The sequence below is a fragment of the Chanodichthys erythropterus genome, chromosome 13 (genome assembly GCF_024489055.1).
Source record: "Chanodichthys erythropterus isolate Z2021 chromosome 13, ASM2448905v1, whole genome shotgun sequence".
NCBI lineage: Eukaryota > Metazoa > Chordata > Actinopteri > Cypriniformes > Xenocyprididae > Chanodichthys > Chanodichthys erythropterus.
In genome coordinates, this window is record NC_090233.1 from 35,135,342 (window position 1) to 35,150,638 (window position 15,297).

A 15,297-nucleotide genomic window follows, 5' to 3' on the forward strand; every position below is an offset into this window, starting at 1 on the left:
CAAATCGAAGTTCTCACAAAGAAGAAACAAACTGAGATTTTCCGATTGTCAGATTTTTTTTTCTTCCTGTTTGTGTGTCTGAGTGTTCACAACATTCCAGAACATCTGAAATGACTTTGCCCTTTGCCTTACACTTAGGCCCTATGTGTCTACACCAGAGATGCCCAAACCAAAGTTGGCACGTGATGACTTTTGATTTGCCATGAGGGGAAAAAAATAGCTTAGGAAAAAAGGAAAAACAAAACAAAACATGCCATTGAAGTAGACATGTGCCGGTATTCAGTAATACAATTTATTGCAAAAATTTATAATGCACCATGTTGTTACCGTGGGCACTTCAAAATAATGTGAATAATTCAAGATAGCATATTAGCATCATTGATTTCATTTCTCTGAACATACAGTAGCTTAATTTCCATCAACGAGTCAAGATTCAGGGTAAACAAAAACCTACAATGAGAAGCATGTCTGAAGGACCGTTCACGACTATAGGCGTGAAAAAATTATTAAATTAATTAAAATTATTGATAATGAAAGTGCATTACAGAATGTAATACAAATCTACTTTGCATATTATTTGCATATTATTTATAATTTATTTGTGGATTAATTTAAATTCTTTTTTTTTTAAATGTCAGTTGGTGTTTACAAGGAAACAAAAACATCATTACAAACTACAAAGCTTAACTGTATTGTAAATAAACTAAAAATATAACTGCAGTAGTTATATAGACTGCAGAGAAATATTTTGATACTATGAAATCATAAGGGAACCAAGATTAAACACTTTAAATTAAATAGAACAGTTTGATATAATGCAACTTTTACTTTTGGCCCTCAATCAAGTTAGATTTTTTGCCCTTCGTTGTAAAAAGTTTGGGCACCTCTGGTCTACACCAAATACCCCCCTCCCCCCTATAAAAAAAAGATAAAAAAAGTGCATGTTTTTTTTTTACTAATATTTGAACCGTATTTGTGAAACACTGAGCCCAAGTGACAAAGGCAGATGAGAACATTTCTGTAGGCCTAATATTTATGATTGTCTTCAATCATTTAATCTGCATTTTATCTTCATTTGTTCATCACAGTTAAACTGCTGCTGCACACCGTAAAACAATCACAAAGTCCCTCTTCTAAGAAGCATGAATTAGACAGAGCTTCATCCCTGTGTAATACTGAAATTAAATATTACCACATCTGTTTATACTGACATCAAATCAGTGGAGCTTTACTGTATGGACATGCGGACCACATTAACATCAGAAAAATCAAAGAACCGTTCAATCAGGGAAGGAAACATGCTTCTCTTGGGGAGTTAAGTCTAGACACTAGCCTAAATATGAAAACAGAAATAAACGTACGGAAATATGACCATCCAGAACACATTATGTGGAGGAACTATATGTACAGTAAAGTGGATCCAGAGGGAAAAAAAAAAAAAAAGTAACAGGGATTGAGTTGAACTCAACAGTAGGAAAATTTTGCCCTAGTGCAATTTTTTTTAATTCTTCTTAAATATTTGAAATATACAACGTGATTTCTTACGTTAGCTTTAACGTAACAACAAGAGGGGACCGAACCTGCTTATCACATGATAACAAGAAGCTAAATGTATGCATTTTTGTAATATGTTTGGGTCTTCGCTGAACTATGCCCAGCTCCACTCTTCAGCATACACATATGAAATATGTGTGAAAAGCTGTTCATTGTACTTTTCTTCATTTTGGTGGGGCGATTTCTCTTTTAGTTAGTATTTTAGTATGCGTTTGAGAACAGAACATGTGACAGCACACTCAGCGGACTCTGCATTGAGTTTAAGCTCTGTCAAGGCATTACTTGATTAGTTGATTTTGTCTTGTTTGTGTGTGTGTGTGTGTGTGTGTGTTTGTTTGTAAAAAGTCCAGATAACGTCAACCATCTGTAACATTACAGTGCCAAAACCCTTCCAACCTTTTTCTATCAATCGGAGCATCTGCTCGACTGCTCTGTGACCCCTGTCACCATGAATAACAGGTGGGTCACACCCCTGTGGGCTCCTCCTACATATCCCAGCATCCACTGTGTGCAGTCCAGGCCAGGCAGTGCCCTTGGGCCTCGTGGCGTTATCACCATCATTTGCTGTCATGGGAACTTTAAGGGACTTTGGCTTTCTCGATTTGGTTTGGCTCAGGACCGAGCCTTCCTCTATGACGAGAGAGTCCCTTCCCATCATGCCTTTCAGAGCTAAATGCTCAATGCGCTTTCCTGGCAACCTCTTGTCTTCTCCCGGGGGGCAGGGCTACCGTGGTAGCATGTTTCTGTAATCCGACAGGTTGCCAGACTGGGAGTGATGATGCTGCTGTTGCTGCTGTTGTTGCTGTTGTGGCTGTACGTATCCCACAATGCTTTGCTGTGGAACGCTAGGGGTGTGGAATAAGGCCTGAGTGGGAGCGCTGTGAATCAGACCCTGAGGCTGCATCTTCGAGAGAGAAAGAAAGACAGAATGTTACCAGAATATTTAAAACATGATTCAAGATGACATGATTCAGCTGATGACTGAAAAGAACTGTAAATCTGAATCACAATTCATCAGATTTACCTGAAAGAACTGCTGAGGCTGCTGTAGTGGTAAGCCGTGCGGGGACGCCGGCGGGTGAGGCGTGAAGCTAGGTGTGGCCTGATGGGTGATGAAACTATTTTGGGGGATCATGATTGGTGAAGTGAAGACGGGGGACGGGACAAGCACAGCATTACAATTCACCTGCTGCAAAGGGAAGGAAGGAGCCATCATCTGCTGGTCCAGAGGATATCTGTAACAAACAAACAGACAAACAATATTGGTGAATTCAGAATAGTAATCTAGTATACTACTCATACTATTTCTGTTATGGCAGAAATAGTGAAAGTAGTATGCTAGTATGTTCTTTCAAATTCAGCCTAACATTTGGTCTGTGACTGTACATTCATTTTAAATGGGGCCATCAATTTCACACACACTTACTTGGTTTGTTGAATAGTTGAGCTGCACTGGGAAGACTGAGACCCCCCATTGCTGTCTGGTACAAGCGTCTGCATTGGCTGGTTTAGCAGCATCCTACTAATCCAAAAACACCCTGTATTATATTACTGATCAGATCAGGGAACATGTCTTGATATAACCAAAATCAGAAAGCTCCCTCACTCTACCAATTAGAAATCACCTCTCATTCTGTTGTCCCTTGTACACTCATCAATAAATTAGATTGTTATTGCTGTATCTTGGATGTACTATAATCTATTATTCATTAAGAAATAGCTAAATAATGTTTATTGCTAAAATGGTTAAAATATCATTAAAGGGGTCATTGAAATGAGAAATGAAGTTTGCCTTGATCTCTTGACATGCACTATATTGCCAAAAGTATTGGGACACCCCTCCAAATCATTGAATTCAAGTGTTTCAATTACTACCATGGCCACAGGTGTATAAAATCAAGCACCTTGGCATGTAGACTGCTTCTACAAACATTTGTGAAAGAATGGGTCACTCTCAGGAACTCGGTGAATTCAAGCGTGGTACCGTGATAGGTTGCCACCTGTGCAACAAGTCCATTCATGAAATTTCCTCACTACTAAATATTCCACGGTCAACTGTATGTGGTATCATAACAAAGTGGAAGCAATTGGGAACAACAGCAACTCAGCCAAGCAGTGGTAGGCCAAGTAAAATCACAGAGCGGGGTCAGCGCATGCTGAGGCGCACAGTGAGCAGAAGTCGCCAACTTTCTGCAGTCAATAGCTACAGACCTCCAAACTTCTTGTGGCCTTCAGATTAGCTCAAGAACAGCATGTAGAGAGCTTCATGGAATGGGTTTCCATGGCTGAGCAGCTGCATCCAAGTCTTACATAACCAAGTGCAATGCAAAGCGTCGGATGCAGTGGTGTAAAGCACGCCACCACTGGACTCTAGAGCAGTGGAGACGTGTTCTCTGGAGTGACCAATCATGCTTCTCTGTCTGGCAATCCGATGGACGTGTCTGGGTTTGGCGGTTGCAGGAGAACGGTACTTGCCTGACTGCATTGTGCCAAGTGTAAAGTTTGGTGGAGGGGGATTATGGTGTGGGGTTGTTTTTCAGAGATTGGGCTTGAACCCTTAGTTCCAGTGAAAGGAACTCTTAATGCTTCAGCATACCAAGACATTTTGGACAATTTCATGCTCCCAACTTTGTGGGAACAGTTTGGGGATGGCCCCTTCCTGTTCCAACATGACTGCGCACCAGTGCACAAAGCAAGTCCATAAAGACATGGATGAGCGAGTTTGGTGTGGAGGAACTTGACTGGCCTGCACAGAGTCCTGACCTCAACCCGGCAGAACACCGTTGGGGTAAATAAAAGTGGAGACTGTGAGCCAGGCCTTCTCGCCAACATCACTGCCTGACCTCACAAATGCGCTTCTAGAAGAATGGTCAAAAATTCCCATAAACACACTCCTACACCTTGTGGAAAGCCTTCCCAGAAGAGTTGAAGCTGTTATAGCTGCAAAGTGTGGGCCAACTCCATATTAAACCCTATGGATTAGAATGGGATGTCATTACAGTTCATGTGCACGTAAAGGCAGGCGTCCCAAAACTTTTGGCAATATAGTGTATGTGTCACGTCAAAAGCAAATAGAACCCTTTATAATCACTGACACTGTCTACACCGGATACAGTATACAGATGCACGTTCAGTTTCTGATGTACTCCACGCACTTGAGTCTGCTGAAAAGAGGACAAATGGAAGAGTAAATTGAAGCGTAAATGAATGTTCGCTTTGATGCATCCTGTTTAAGCAGCTCATTTGCGCATTACTGTAGAGATTTCCGCAGGATACCAGCATCAGGAACAAATGAATAGTTTATTTTAATGGCATCCCAGATTGCGTTGAAGGATTATGTGTTTTGGAGCATTTTGTTTTGTAAACGAGGCACAGTGTAATAGAGAATTTGCAAGGAAACTTGTGTTGAAAGATGAAGCAGCCAACTGTACTGGATCTGACAGCAGCTGCCTCACAAACCATAATTATTTTATAATGCTTTGTCTGCAAATGACGGTTTTATATGGACAATCAAAAGACTTTTCAAAACACTTACTCACATGCAATAGTGAGTGGGCATTGATGCGGTTTCCTATGCACTGATGTTAGCCAATCATAACAGTGGCTGTTTAATGACAAGTCTTAAAGGGATAGTTCACCCAAAAATGAAAATTTGATGTTTATCTGCTTACCCCCAGAGCATCCAAGATGTAGGTGTCTTTGTTTCTTCAGTAGAACACATTTGATGATTTTTAACTGCAACCGCTGCCGTCTGTCAGTGGTATAATGCAAGTCAGCGGGAGTGATGCATTCATCACTCGATTCGTGAGGTCTGATCGCGCTCTGACAACGGCAGTGATGTCTAGCACTCATTGAAGTATATGCGCGAGACATCACTGCCTCTGTCAGAGGGCGATCAGACCTCACGAATCGAGTGATGAATGCAGTTGGACATAGTGGTGTACTAGAGGTAAAAAATTATATAAATACTGTTCGGTTTCTCGCACAAACCGACTTAGGACATCAATGTGTTGTCACGAGCCGCAGGGTTTAATATGGATTTGTCTGTCGTGTTTATTTTACTCTTATACTGTAGTCCAAGTTCCCGCTGACTTGCATTATACCACTGACAGACGGCAGCAGTTGCAGTTAAAAATCATCAATTGTGTTCTACTGAAGAAACAAAGACACCTTCATCTTGGATGCTCTGGGGGTAAGCAAATAAACATTTTTTGGGTGAACTATCCCTTTAAAGGAGCTGCCCCTTAAAAATGGATTATTACAGACAGAGGGTCAGAATGAAGGTGGAAGATCATAGTTTTTCCACATATACATTTAAAGAGTTCAGATGCAAAAACCTGACAAGTCCGTCTGACATGTTATCTTTTAAATGAGCATTTTTTACCAGGCTCCTATGTTTACGATCAGTAATTTCACTTTAATGGCAATGAAAAGGTTATTAGTCAGTTATTGAAATGCCTTATTTTCAAAAAATGTGACCCTGGACCACAAAACCAGTCATAAGGGTCAATTTTTTTTAAAATTGAGATTTATACATCATCTGAAAGCTGAATAAATAGGCTGAATAAATAACCATTGATATATGCTTTGTTAGGATAAGACAATATTTGGCCGAGATACAACGATTTCAAAATCTGGAATCTGAGGGTTCAAAAAAAAAAAAAAAAAGAAAAAAAGAAAAAGAGCTTTGAGAAAATGACCTTTAGAGTTGTCCAAATAAAAGTACTAAGCAAGGCATATTACTTACAAAAATATTTTTATGATATATTTACGGTAGGAAATTTACAAAATATCTTCATGGAACATGATCTTTACTTGATATCTGAATGATTTTTGGCATAAAAGAAAAATGGCTAATTTTGACCCATACAATGTATTGTTGGCTATTGCTATAAATACACCCGTGTAGCTTATGACTGGTTTTGTGGTCCAGGGTCACAAATGTTACTTTAGTCAATTCATTGGTATTTAACAAATTTGACTGTCTTTTGCTGCAAAACCAGCTAAGTCCATGTGTGCCTTTTTGCAAAAACCTCAAAAAGTCCACCTCTTTGGACAATAAATAGTAAAGTGTCAGTTTCTTTCAGTTTTACTGCAGCAAAAGGAACACGGTTGTGTTTTTGCTACTACCGAAATCCTGACATTGCCACTGTAACAATGGACAAAACATGATAAAACTTGCAGCTTGGCAATTGAAAGCTCATACGCACACCATCATTCATCTTGAAATCATATGATTCGATTTGCGTCCTCCGACTGGTTCTTTTGTGGACTTAGAGGCTTTTGCTGACAAAGGGAAGAGGCGTTTAGCAGTTTCTGCCAACAAACTGATATTTCTGAATGGGCTGACGCTGAGATTTAGCGGATTTAAAAGTATTGGATGAACGCATACTGTCCGTATATCAGTACCTCATTTTTGACGGAGCTGGCGTTTAGTGGCTTTTGCATCTGAACTCTTCATCTGTTTTTTTTTTTTTTTTCTGCAAAAAACTTAACTTTATAAGTGAACCTCAAGGAACATATTAAAATAATTTTAAAAATCCATTTCATGACCCCTTTAAAACTGCTATTCCAACCAGAGCTACTGTTTTAGCCTCAAGGTTTCTCTTCTGATCTCTATAACATAATTTCCAGAATATAAATATCTACCTAATTTGATCCATTTGAATTGAGAGGTCTTACAGCTGGAATATTATAAAAGACAAGAAGCAACTTAAGCAGCGACTCTAGGCAAGTGACCAAAACTTTTTTTTTTTTTTTTTGTGGTGCAATGGAAGAGATAAGAATATCTCTCTGTTGTATTGACTGCATGTGAATGTTCATGTCAGTCTGAACAGACACATTAACAGACCTTTATTCAAATTAAAATGTTTATCACACTGAATTTTCAAACTGAACATTCATCTTGGTATGAAAAGGCCTTTAAAATGTACTTCAACAGTAAACTATGTTTTTCTGTGTGTTATGGTGTGTTGTTACCGTAGCTGTCCATCCTGGCTGTAGTCGGTGTGTGTGTGTCTTTGGCAGTGTGTGTCGTGTTGGGCTCTGTGTCCGTGGTTGGGGGAGAACATCATTGGGTTGCTGTAAAAGGGTGTGGTGAGACTGGTGTGTGTCTGCATGGGAACACTGACGGCCTGCATGTGTCCAGTCTGAACTAGTCTCTGCTGCCCCTAAACACACATAAACACAAGACAACCGTCAGTGTGTAAGTCACTGAGTGAGTGAGTAATTTGTGTGTTGTGTATTGTGTACCTGAGCAGATGAGCTACTGGGCTGTTCTCTGAGCAGTGTGTGTGATGAATGTGAAACACAGTGTTGAGGTTTGGGGTGTGTGCTGTGTTGGGCCGGCCTGCCTGGACCCTGCTGCTGTGAACCAGAACCGGCGAACTCCCCCTGTATCGGCTGCTGGAGAAACATCTGCAAGACAGCGATCCAAACACACTGTTCAGAATCAGACCACTTGAGCTCTAATAATAAAAGTCAGACTTCCAATACAATAACTTTTTCTTCCTCCTTTTACATCAAAATTTTCTATTTTTGATTTATTCGCTCTGACCCAAATTTGCACTAATAAATATAAATACTGCAAGTTTATGTTTATGTGTGGTTACCTGTAGGTTAGCGAGTTGTAGTTTCTCTTTAATGTCGTGCAGCTCTTGTTGTTGCGTTTTGATGTCGGCCTGTAGGATGCGTGTCCGCTCCTCTAGCTGCTCTTTCAGCTGATGCATGACGCCTAACTGAGGCTGCTGGAATCCGTACATAGATTGTATCTACAACCCACATGCACACAGAACATTGAGAACACACACTTATAAATATACAAAGAGTGTCAAGGGCAGCCACACATACCCCTTTTCCACCTTTTGGAAACTCTGAAATTCTCTGAAAAGCTGTTTTAGAATCAAAAACAAATTGGTTCAGAGTTTGTTTGTTTGTTTTTTGCCACTGTGAGCTGAAATGGCAGAATTTCTAAAAACTAAAATGTATATCAGTACATTCACAAAACTCTATTCACACAATTTTATTTTAGATGTACAAGGAAAAAAAAAAAAAGTGGCTGCATTTTTAGGTTTACATATTGAGGACACAATCCCAGACTGGGCCTCCGATATTAGGGTCCCTTAGGTTTTATGGGCCAGTGCAAAACCATTTTTACAGCCCCCAACGGCCATTTCTACAGGGAAACAAATACTAGATTGGGCACCGTCACCCAGTCGGTGGTAAAATGTTGAAAATCTTTCTATTCTAAGATTACAACAAACACTAAACTGTAGCTATACTTAAGCATGGAAGGAAAAACAGACAGAGTGGATGGAATTGAGGGGAAAGAGAGAGAGAGAGAGAGAGAGAGAGAGAGAGAGAGAGAGTACTGACCATGGCGGAATGCTGACTGCAGGAGGGGGAGAGTGACGTGGCCTCAGAGGAGCTCTGCCTCTGAATCAGGGTCTAACACAAACAGAGACACAAAACATTCAGATATACACAGACTGATAATACCAACACATTCAATACCGAACAAAAATTAGGGGTCTGTAAAATTTTTTATTTTAAATTAATGAATTAAAATGCATTAAATTGATCAAACATGACAGTAAAGACTATTCCAAAAGATTTATATTTCAAATAAACAGTTAATTTCTTTCCATTTTCATTTAATCATTTAGCAGACGCTTTTCTCCAAAGCAACTTACAAATGAGAACAATAGAAGCAATTAAATCAACATGCAATGGTATGCAAGTGCTGTGTGAAGTCCCAGTTATTTCAGCAAAGTGCTCATAGCAATTTTTTTTCCCTATTTATAAAGGAATTCTGAATAAAATATCACCAAAACATTGAGCAACACAACTGTTTCATCAATGATAATAATAAGAAATCAGCATATTAGAATGATTTCTGAAGAATCGTGACACTGAAGTGTGGAGTAAAGATGCTGAAAATTCAGCTTTTAAAATAAAACAGCTTTTTAAATTGTAATAACATTTAACAACATTACTGTTTCATTATATTTTTGAGTAAATAAATGGTGAGCATAAGAGACTTCTTTCAAAAACATTAAAACAATCTTACCGACCCTAATCTTTTAAACAGTAGTGTACAGAGCCATAAAAGCATTCAAAGTGGTTTTAGGGAGCCACTAGTTACAGATTTTGGAAGAATGTTGCAAAATTGTACTGTTAACTATTAGAAATATAACCATGTGAAACTGAAACTATAAATATGTTACTGAAGAAGTGTTATGATACATTTTAGAGCATGGGCTGCTGTTGCATTTAGTCATCAATATTTAGTAATGTGTATTATTTAATCGTTATTTTTTTGCTAAAGTTAATCACCTTCATAACTCACCTGAATATTGATGGGGACATTTGTGTCTTATTAAACATCTGATGAGACAAACTAATGATCTTATGATACAGATCTGAGGTCATCATCCATCTGCCTGTCTAATCTACAACCCTCGCCTGCTGAATTCTATCTGCAAACACCTGTCTGTTGTGAGTTAATTAAAAATAAAACATAAAAAAATAAAATTATTTTTTATTAAATCACAACATTATAATGTACAGTATGAAAAATGGACAATTCATTTTGAGATAAATTTGCATTTAATGGTCTTAGTAAATTACTATTGTTTTTAAAGGTGCCGTAGAACACGTTTTCAAAAGATGTGTGCCCTGAATGTGTCTGAAGTTTTAGCTCGCGCTTGCAACTGCCTTAAACAGTATAAACAAAGTTCACACAGCTAATATAACCCTCAAAATATATCTTTACAAAATGTTTGTCATGCAGTATGTCTAATCGCATAAGTATGGTATTTATTTGGATGTTTACATTTGATTCTGAATGAGTTTGATAGTGCTCCGTGGCTAACGGCTAATGCTACACTGTTGGAGAGATTTATAAAGAATGAAGTTGTGTTTATGAATTATACAGACTGCAAGTGTTTAAAAAATGAAAATAACGACGGCTCTTGTCTACGTGAATACAGTAATAAACGATGGTAACTTTAACCACATTTAACAGTACATTAGCAACATGCTAACAAAACATTTAGAAAGACAATTCACAAATATCACTAAAAATATCATGTTATCATGGATCATGTCAGTTATTATCGCTCCATCTGCCATTTTTTGCTATAGTTCTTGCTTGCTTACCTAGTCTGTTGATTCAGCTCAGCTGTGCACAGATCCAGACGTTAATACTGACTGCCCTTGTGTAATGCCTTGAACATGAGCTGGCATATACAAATATTGGGGTCATACATATTAATGATCCCGGCTGCTGCGTAACAGTCGGTGTTATGTTGAGATTCGCCTATTCTTGAGAGGTCTTTTAAACAAAAGAAATTTATATAAGAAGGAGGAAGCAATGGAGTTTGAGACTCACTGTATGTCATTTCCATGTACTGAACTCTTGTAATTCAACTATGCCAAGGTAAATTCTATTTTTTATTCTATGGCACCTTTAAAGACTTTTAATTGTCTATATGTAACATACCCTGTTGATTTATGAAATTGTAAACTTACTAACAGTAAGCTGTTGCTGAGACTCTTGGAAGCAGTCAATAAAAATCCAAAAATAACTAAACAGAGCAGTTCTAACAGGGTCCTCGCACCACTGGTACTTGGGCCCTAAAAAATTCCCCTCCAGATCACTGCATGATTGTGAAAATGATGATGTGCATGTTTGTACCTTCGATCCACTATGTGGCATTCTGCTGGAACTCTTCTCAGGACCAATGGAAGCAGACTGCCGTGATGACGTGCACGCTTCTGTGTACCTCACCGATGAGTTCGCTATGGATTCAGACACACACAGACTTACATTCACATGACCGTCTTATGTCCATGTACACCTCATAAGTGAAGAAGTGTTAGCAGAGGTTCGTGTTTGTACTTACATGCAGAGTCGGACAGTGCTGTGTGCGATGATTTTCTCGAGCTTTGTGATGACACTGATCGAGCGCTGCTGATTTTCTCCTGTGTTTGTTCCAAAGGAGGACACATGTCCAAAAACACCTCCTGCCCCTACACACACACACAAACACTCATTAACATGACTAACTCTTCACCTAAACAAATAGGAATGCAAACAATAAAGCAGTGAGTGTGTTTCCTGTGTGTGTGTGTGTGTGTGTGTGTGTGTGTGTGTGTGTGTGTGTGTGTGTGTGTGTGTGTGTGTGTGTGTGTGTGTGTGTGTGTGTGTGTGTGTGTGTGTGAAGCACCTTGATTGAGGATGTGGCCATATCAGATGAGCTTTCCTCCAATCCAAACTCTCTCCTTCTCTCCGCTCGGACTTCAGCATAACTTTAGAGAGAGAGAGACAAGTGTTCTGTTTTTACTTTTCATTCTTTCAATTTGTACATCCACAGTGAAAATCTGTAGACCAATGGGTCTCAAATTTTTTGACTGTGCCGCAACAGCTTGAGGCTATCTACGCTGAACACAACAAAGCCACCGTTGCAAATCCATTTGATCTTTGTGTCAGAAGTAGCGTGAGCACTTAAAGTATGTCAGAAATAGAATGGGGCAGCAGTTTACTATTGGGAATTTGATGTGTCATCATAGTTTCTATCTACTTTTGTCACATCATGCACTTGCGTCTGGTGTAGACATAGTGTAAAGGCCCCCCATTGTCCACAAACATTTTCAAGGCCCCTTTTTCAGTTGTTTGTGATTTACTGGATAAAGATTAAGGATATGGATTGTTTTTAAATAAATAAAATTTACAATTTCTACCTGATTAAATATTTAAGAATATGTAATAGCTAGATAAATGTATATTCTTTAGAAAAATGCCCATAGAGTTATTGATTAATTTACAGGTTTAATTAATAATACATTTACAGGACTTTTCCAGGTCTAGAAATCACACTTTTAAAATGAGACTTCCTCATATATCCAGGATTTCCGAGAATATGGTCAATTTTGAAAGCCAAATCTGTAGTAACAAATACTAACCACTAGATGGAAACAGAGGCTAAAAAAAATTGTCAAACAGACTTAATTAATTGAGCTGACAAGCACACTAACTACTTGGATTTTATTTTTTAACTTATAAATAGGCATTTGAACACAAATATCTATAAGTTACAAATATTATTAATCCTAAAATATATTCAAATGTTTCAAAGTGCTTGTGTGAAAAGTGTTTTTGTTTATATGCATATAAAAATTGAGTGTGTGTACTTTCCAGTGTGTGTGTGTGCCATGCTTTCAATATCCATGTATAATGCTTGTGTGTGTTTTACCTGACCACGTTGTGTGTACAGACGATAAACTCTGGTTTGGAGTTCCACTGGTGGTATGTGATGTAATAGTGTGTCTGTAGCCAGATCCACTGCTGCCCTTTAGTCAGGAACCGATAGTAACAGGATTTTCCTTTCCCACACTGCATCACTGCAATACACATGCAGGCAGATAAACATATAAGATCAGTAGTCTCTATAAAAGATTTGAGAGCTTCTTACAAGGTCTTTCATCTTTCCTGGTGGGGGCATTTTCAGCTCCTCTGTGATTCGCACAAACAGCACAAAATTTCCAAGCCAGTACACTGACCTAGTTTTAAAAGAGAGAGAGAGAGCGCGAGAGAAAGACTTTGAGATAACACTCACATTGTTTATGACACTGCGCAATCAGCTCCAGGTCGTCCACATGGTAGTAGTCGTAACCTGAGGTCCCCAAAACCTCAAACGGTAGGTACCCAATGATAGGAGAGGCCCTGCGAACACACACACATGTTCAGTACATACTATCTGCTACCAGCACATGCACAATTCCAAGCACTGGCCCAATTTACAAAACAAGAGCTCAAATCTTATGTCCTTTCACACCCATTAAAACGGCGGTGCACTTCCTCTTCAGACTAAAGGAATGAAACATGGGGGCTCGTATGAGCCTGCAAACACTCATCGTCATGGAAACCACTGAGCTAAACAAGAGTTTGGTGTCCAAAGCCTGCCTGAGTCATGTATGTGTTTGTGTGTGTAAATGCAAATAAGCTTATCAGTGAAGTGTCGGTAAGATGTAAAAAAACATCTATCATTTATCAGAATTATAGTAAAACTGTGATATTGTGAAATATTATCACAATTTCATATAGCTGTTTTCTATTTTTATATTTCTTAATAATGTATTTTATTCCTTTCATCATCATTACTCGAGTCTTCAGTGTCACATGATCCTCCAGAAATCATTCTTATATGCCAATTTGGTACTCAAGTAACATTTTTCATTACTATAAAAGTGTAAACAGTTGTGTGTGCATGTTAAATTCAAATATTAAATGTGACCTGATCCAGCAAAATGAGTCACAGTGACCCAAATTTCAAAACTGAGATGAGACAATAAGCTTTAAAATGATATCCTAGTCAAAGTCATACCTTGAATGGTTTTAAAGATATACCCATTTGAATTATGGTCGTCTGCCCTCTTTTTCAAATTGAAAACCTGAGAAAATCTCTTTTAAAGTTTTTTGCCCATTTTTTTTGTTGATATCTTTTAAAACATTTAAAATTTTAAGAAAATATAAATTACATTACATTTGGACATTTTCTTTCTGAGAAACAGCTGATAAAAGACAAAAATATATATACTTTTTTTCAATAATTTTTCATTTTTTTAATTTGACATGGAATAACTCAGGAACACAATAAGATCGCTAAAAAATATATTTTTTGGTGATACTCTCCTATATGTGAGCTGCATCTGGTTCAAATTTCGTGGTGATAGCATAAAGAATAGCTTGAAAAATTGTTGTTCATTTTTTCCGCAGCCAGGTGGCGCCAACGGGCGGTAAACTCCGGTTTAGAGGTGCTTCTCAGCACTCGTTAGGAGTTTTTCAAAATGGTTAGATGCATTAAAAAGATGAGATTCTAAGCTTTAAAATGATATATATTTTGTGTTATTTCACGTTAGAAAACGAACATGGATGGGTCCGGGATCATTGGATACACACTGCATCCCGGAGAGATGAGAGACATGTTTTTAGCCAAGTATGTTAAATCATTCCGTGAGTAATATCTTGTGATCAACGCAATATATTATATGATTTTGGATTCATTTTAACATTGAGAGTCTGCTTTAAATATTGATGTGCCATTTTTATGATCTGTGCATTTTTCACGTGAAATATACATAAGTTACCTGTATTCAGTTAGCTGCTTTGCTATTTTTGTTGTAAACGCATATTACTCAGACTCATTAGAGGGTGAAAACAATGCATCAGAAGCATGTTGGAGGCTTGATAGGAAAGCTTAAAGTCTCTGGTTTTGTATGCAAAAAGAATTTTTGTGCTACCTATATGTATTCAATTTTTATTGGCTTTTAAAGAGAGACACGCAAATGGGAGTTTTATTTTATAAGGCGCGCTAGTCTGACAGGAGGATGGCTGGACCGATCGCGTGCCTGTCAGTCGAAATTTTTTTTTACAGTCTATGGTCGAAACGGGGCTTCCCATTGTTAAAAATCAGCGTTTAGGTCTGTGTGTTTACATTTCTAAGCTTTTTTGATTGGTTCTATACAACGTGTAACACCATATTTTTAGAGCAGAGATAATGACGTTTCAGGGGATACCGGGAAATGCTCATAAGTGACGAGAGGAGTTGAGAAGTTCATATCCAGCGAATTTAGCAAAAACATGTCAAATTTAATAGCCATTTAAATACCTTTACTCAATTATCTGGACTACGAAACTTTGGGAGATTATTTTTGAAAGTCTGTTCTTTGAAATTAGCTTTA

The 15,297-nt window shown here is 38.2% G+C and overlaps 1 protein-coding gene across 5 annotated transcripts in view; it reads right to left on the reverse strand.

Annotated features, from left to right (window-relative positions):
• npas2 (neuronal PAS domain protein 2) overlaps window positions 1-15,297 on the reverse strand; it is a 73,696-nt gene that overhangs the window by 1,865 nt on the left and 56,534 nt on the right. For 4 of the 5 annotated variants that reach the window (XM_067405633.1, XM_067405629.1, XM_067405631.1 and 1 more), the window contains 12 exons: window positions 13,173-13,279; window positions 12,810-12,957; window positions 11,784-11,865; window positions 11,460-11,586; window positions 11,252-11,355; window positions 8,929-9,000; window positions 8,166-8,324; window positions 7,807-7,971; window positions 7,534-7,724; window positions 2,981-3,076; window positions 2,579-2,789; window positions 1-2,458 (listed from right to left, as the gene is read on the reverse strand). The exon at window positions 1-2,458 is cut by the window's left edge and continues 1,865 nt beyond it. In XM_067405633.1, coding sequence (XP_067261734.1) covers window positions 2,279-2,458; window positions 2,579-2,789; window positions 2,981-3,076; window positions 7,534-7,724; window positions 7,807-7,971; window positions 8,166-8,324; window positions 8,929-9,000; window positions 11,252-11,355; window positions 11,460-11,586; window positions 11,784-11,865; window positions 12,810-12,957; window positions 13,173-13,279 — 1,642 coding nt within the window. In that variant the 3' untranslated portion in view covers window positions 1-2,278. The remainder of the gene's footprint in view (window positions 2,459-2,578; window positions 2,790-2,980; window positions 3,077-7,533; window positions 7,725-7,806; window positions 7,972-8,165; window positions 8,325-8,928; window positions 9,001-11,251; window positions 11,356-11,459; window positions 11,587-11,783; window positions 11,866-12,809; window positions 12,958-13,172; window positions 13,280-15,297) is intronic. The other variant, XM_067405634.1, reaches the window with a different exon arrangement.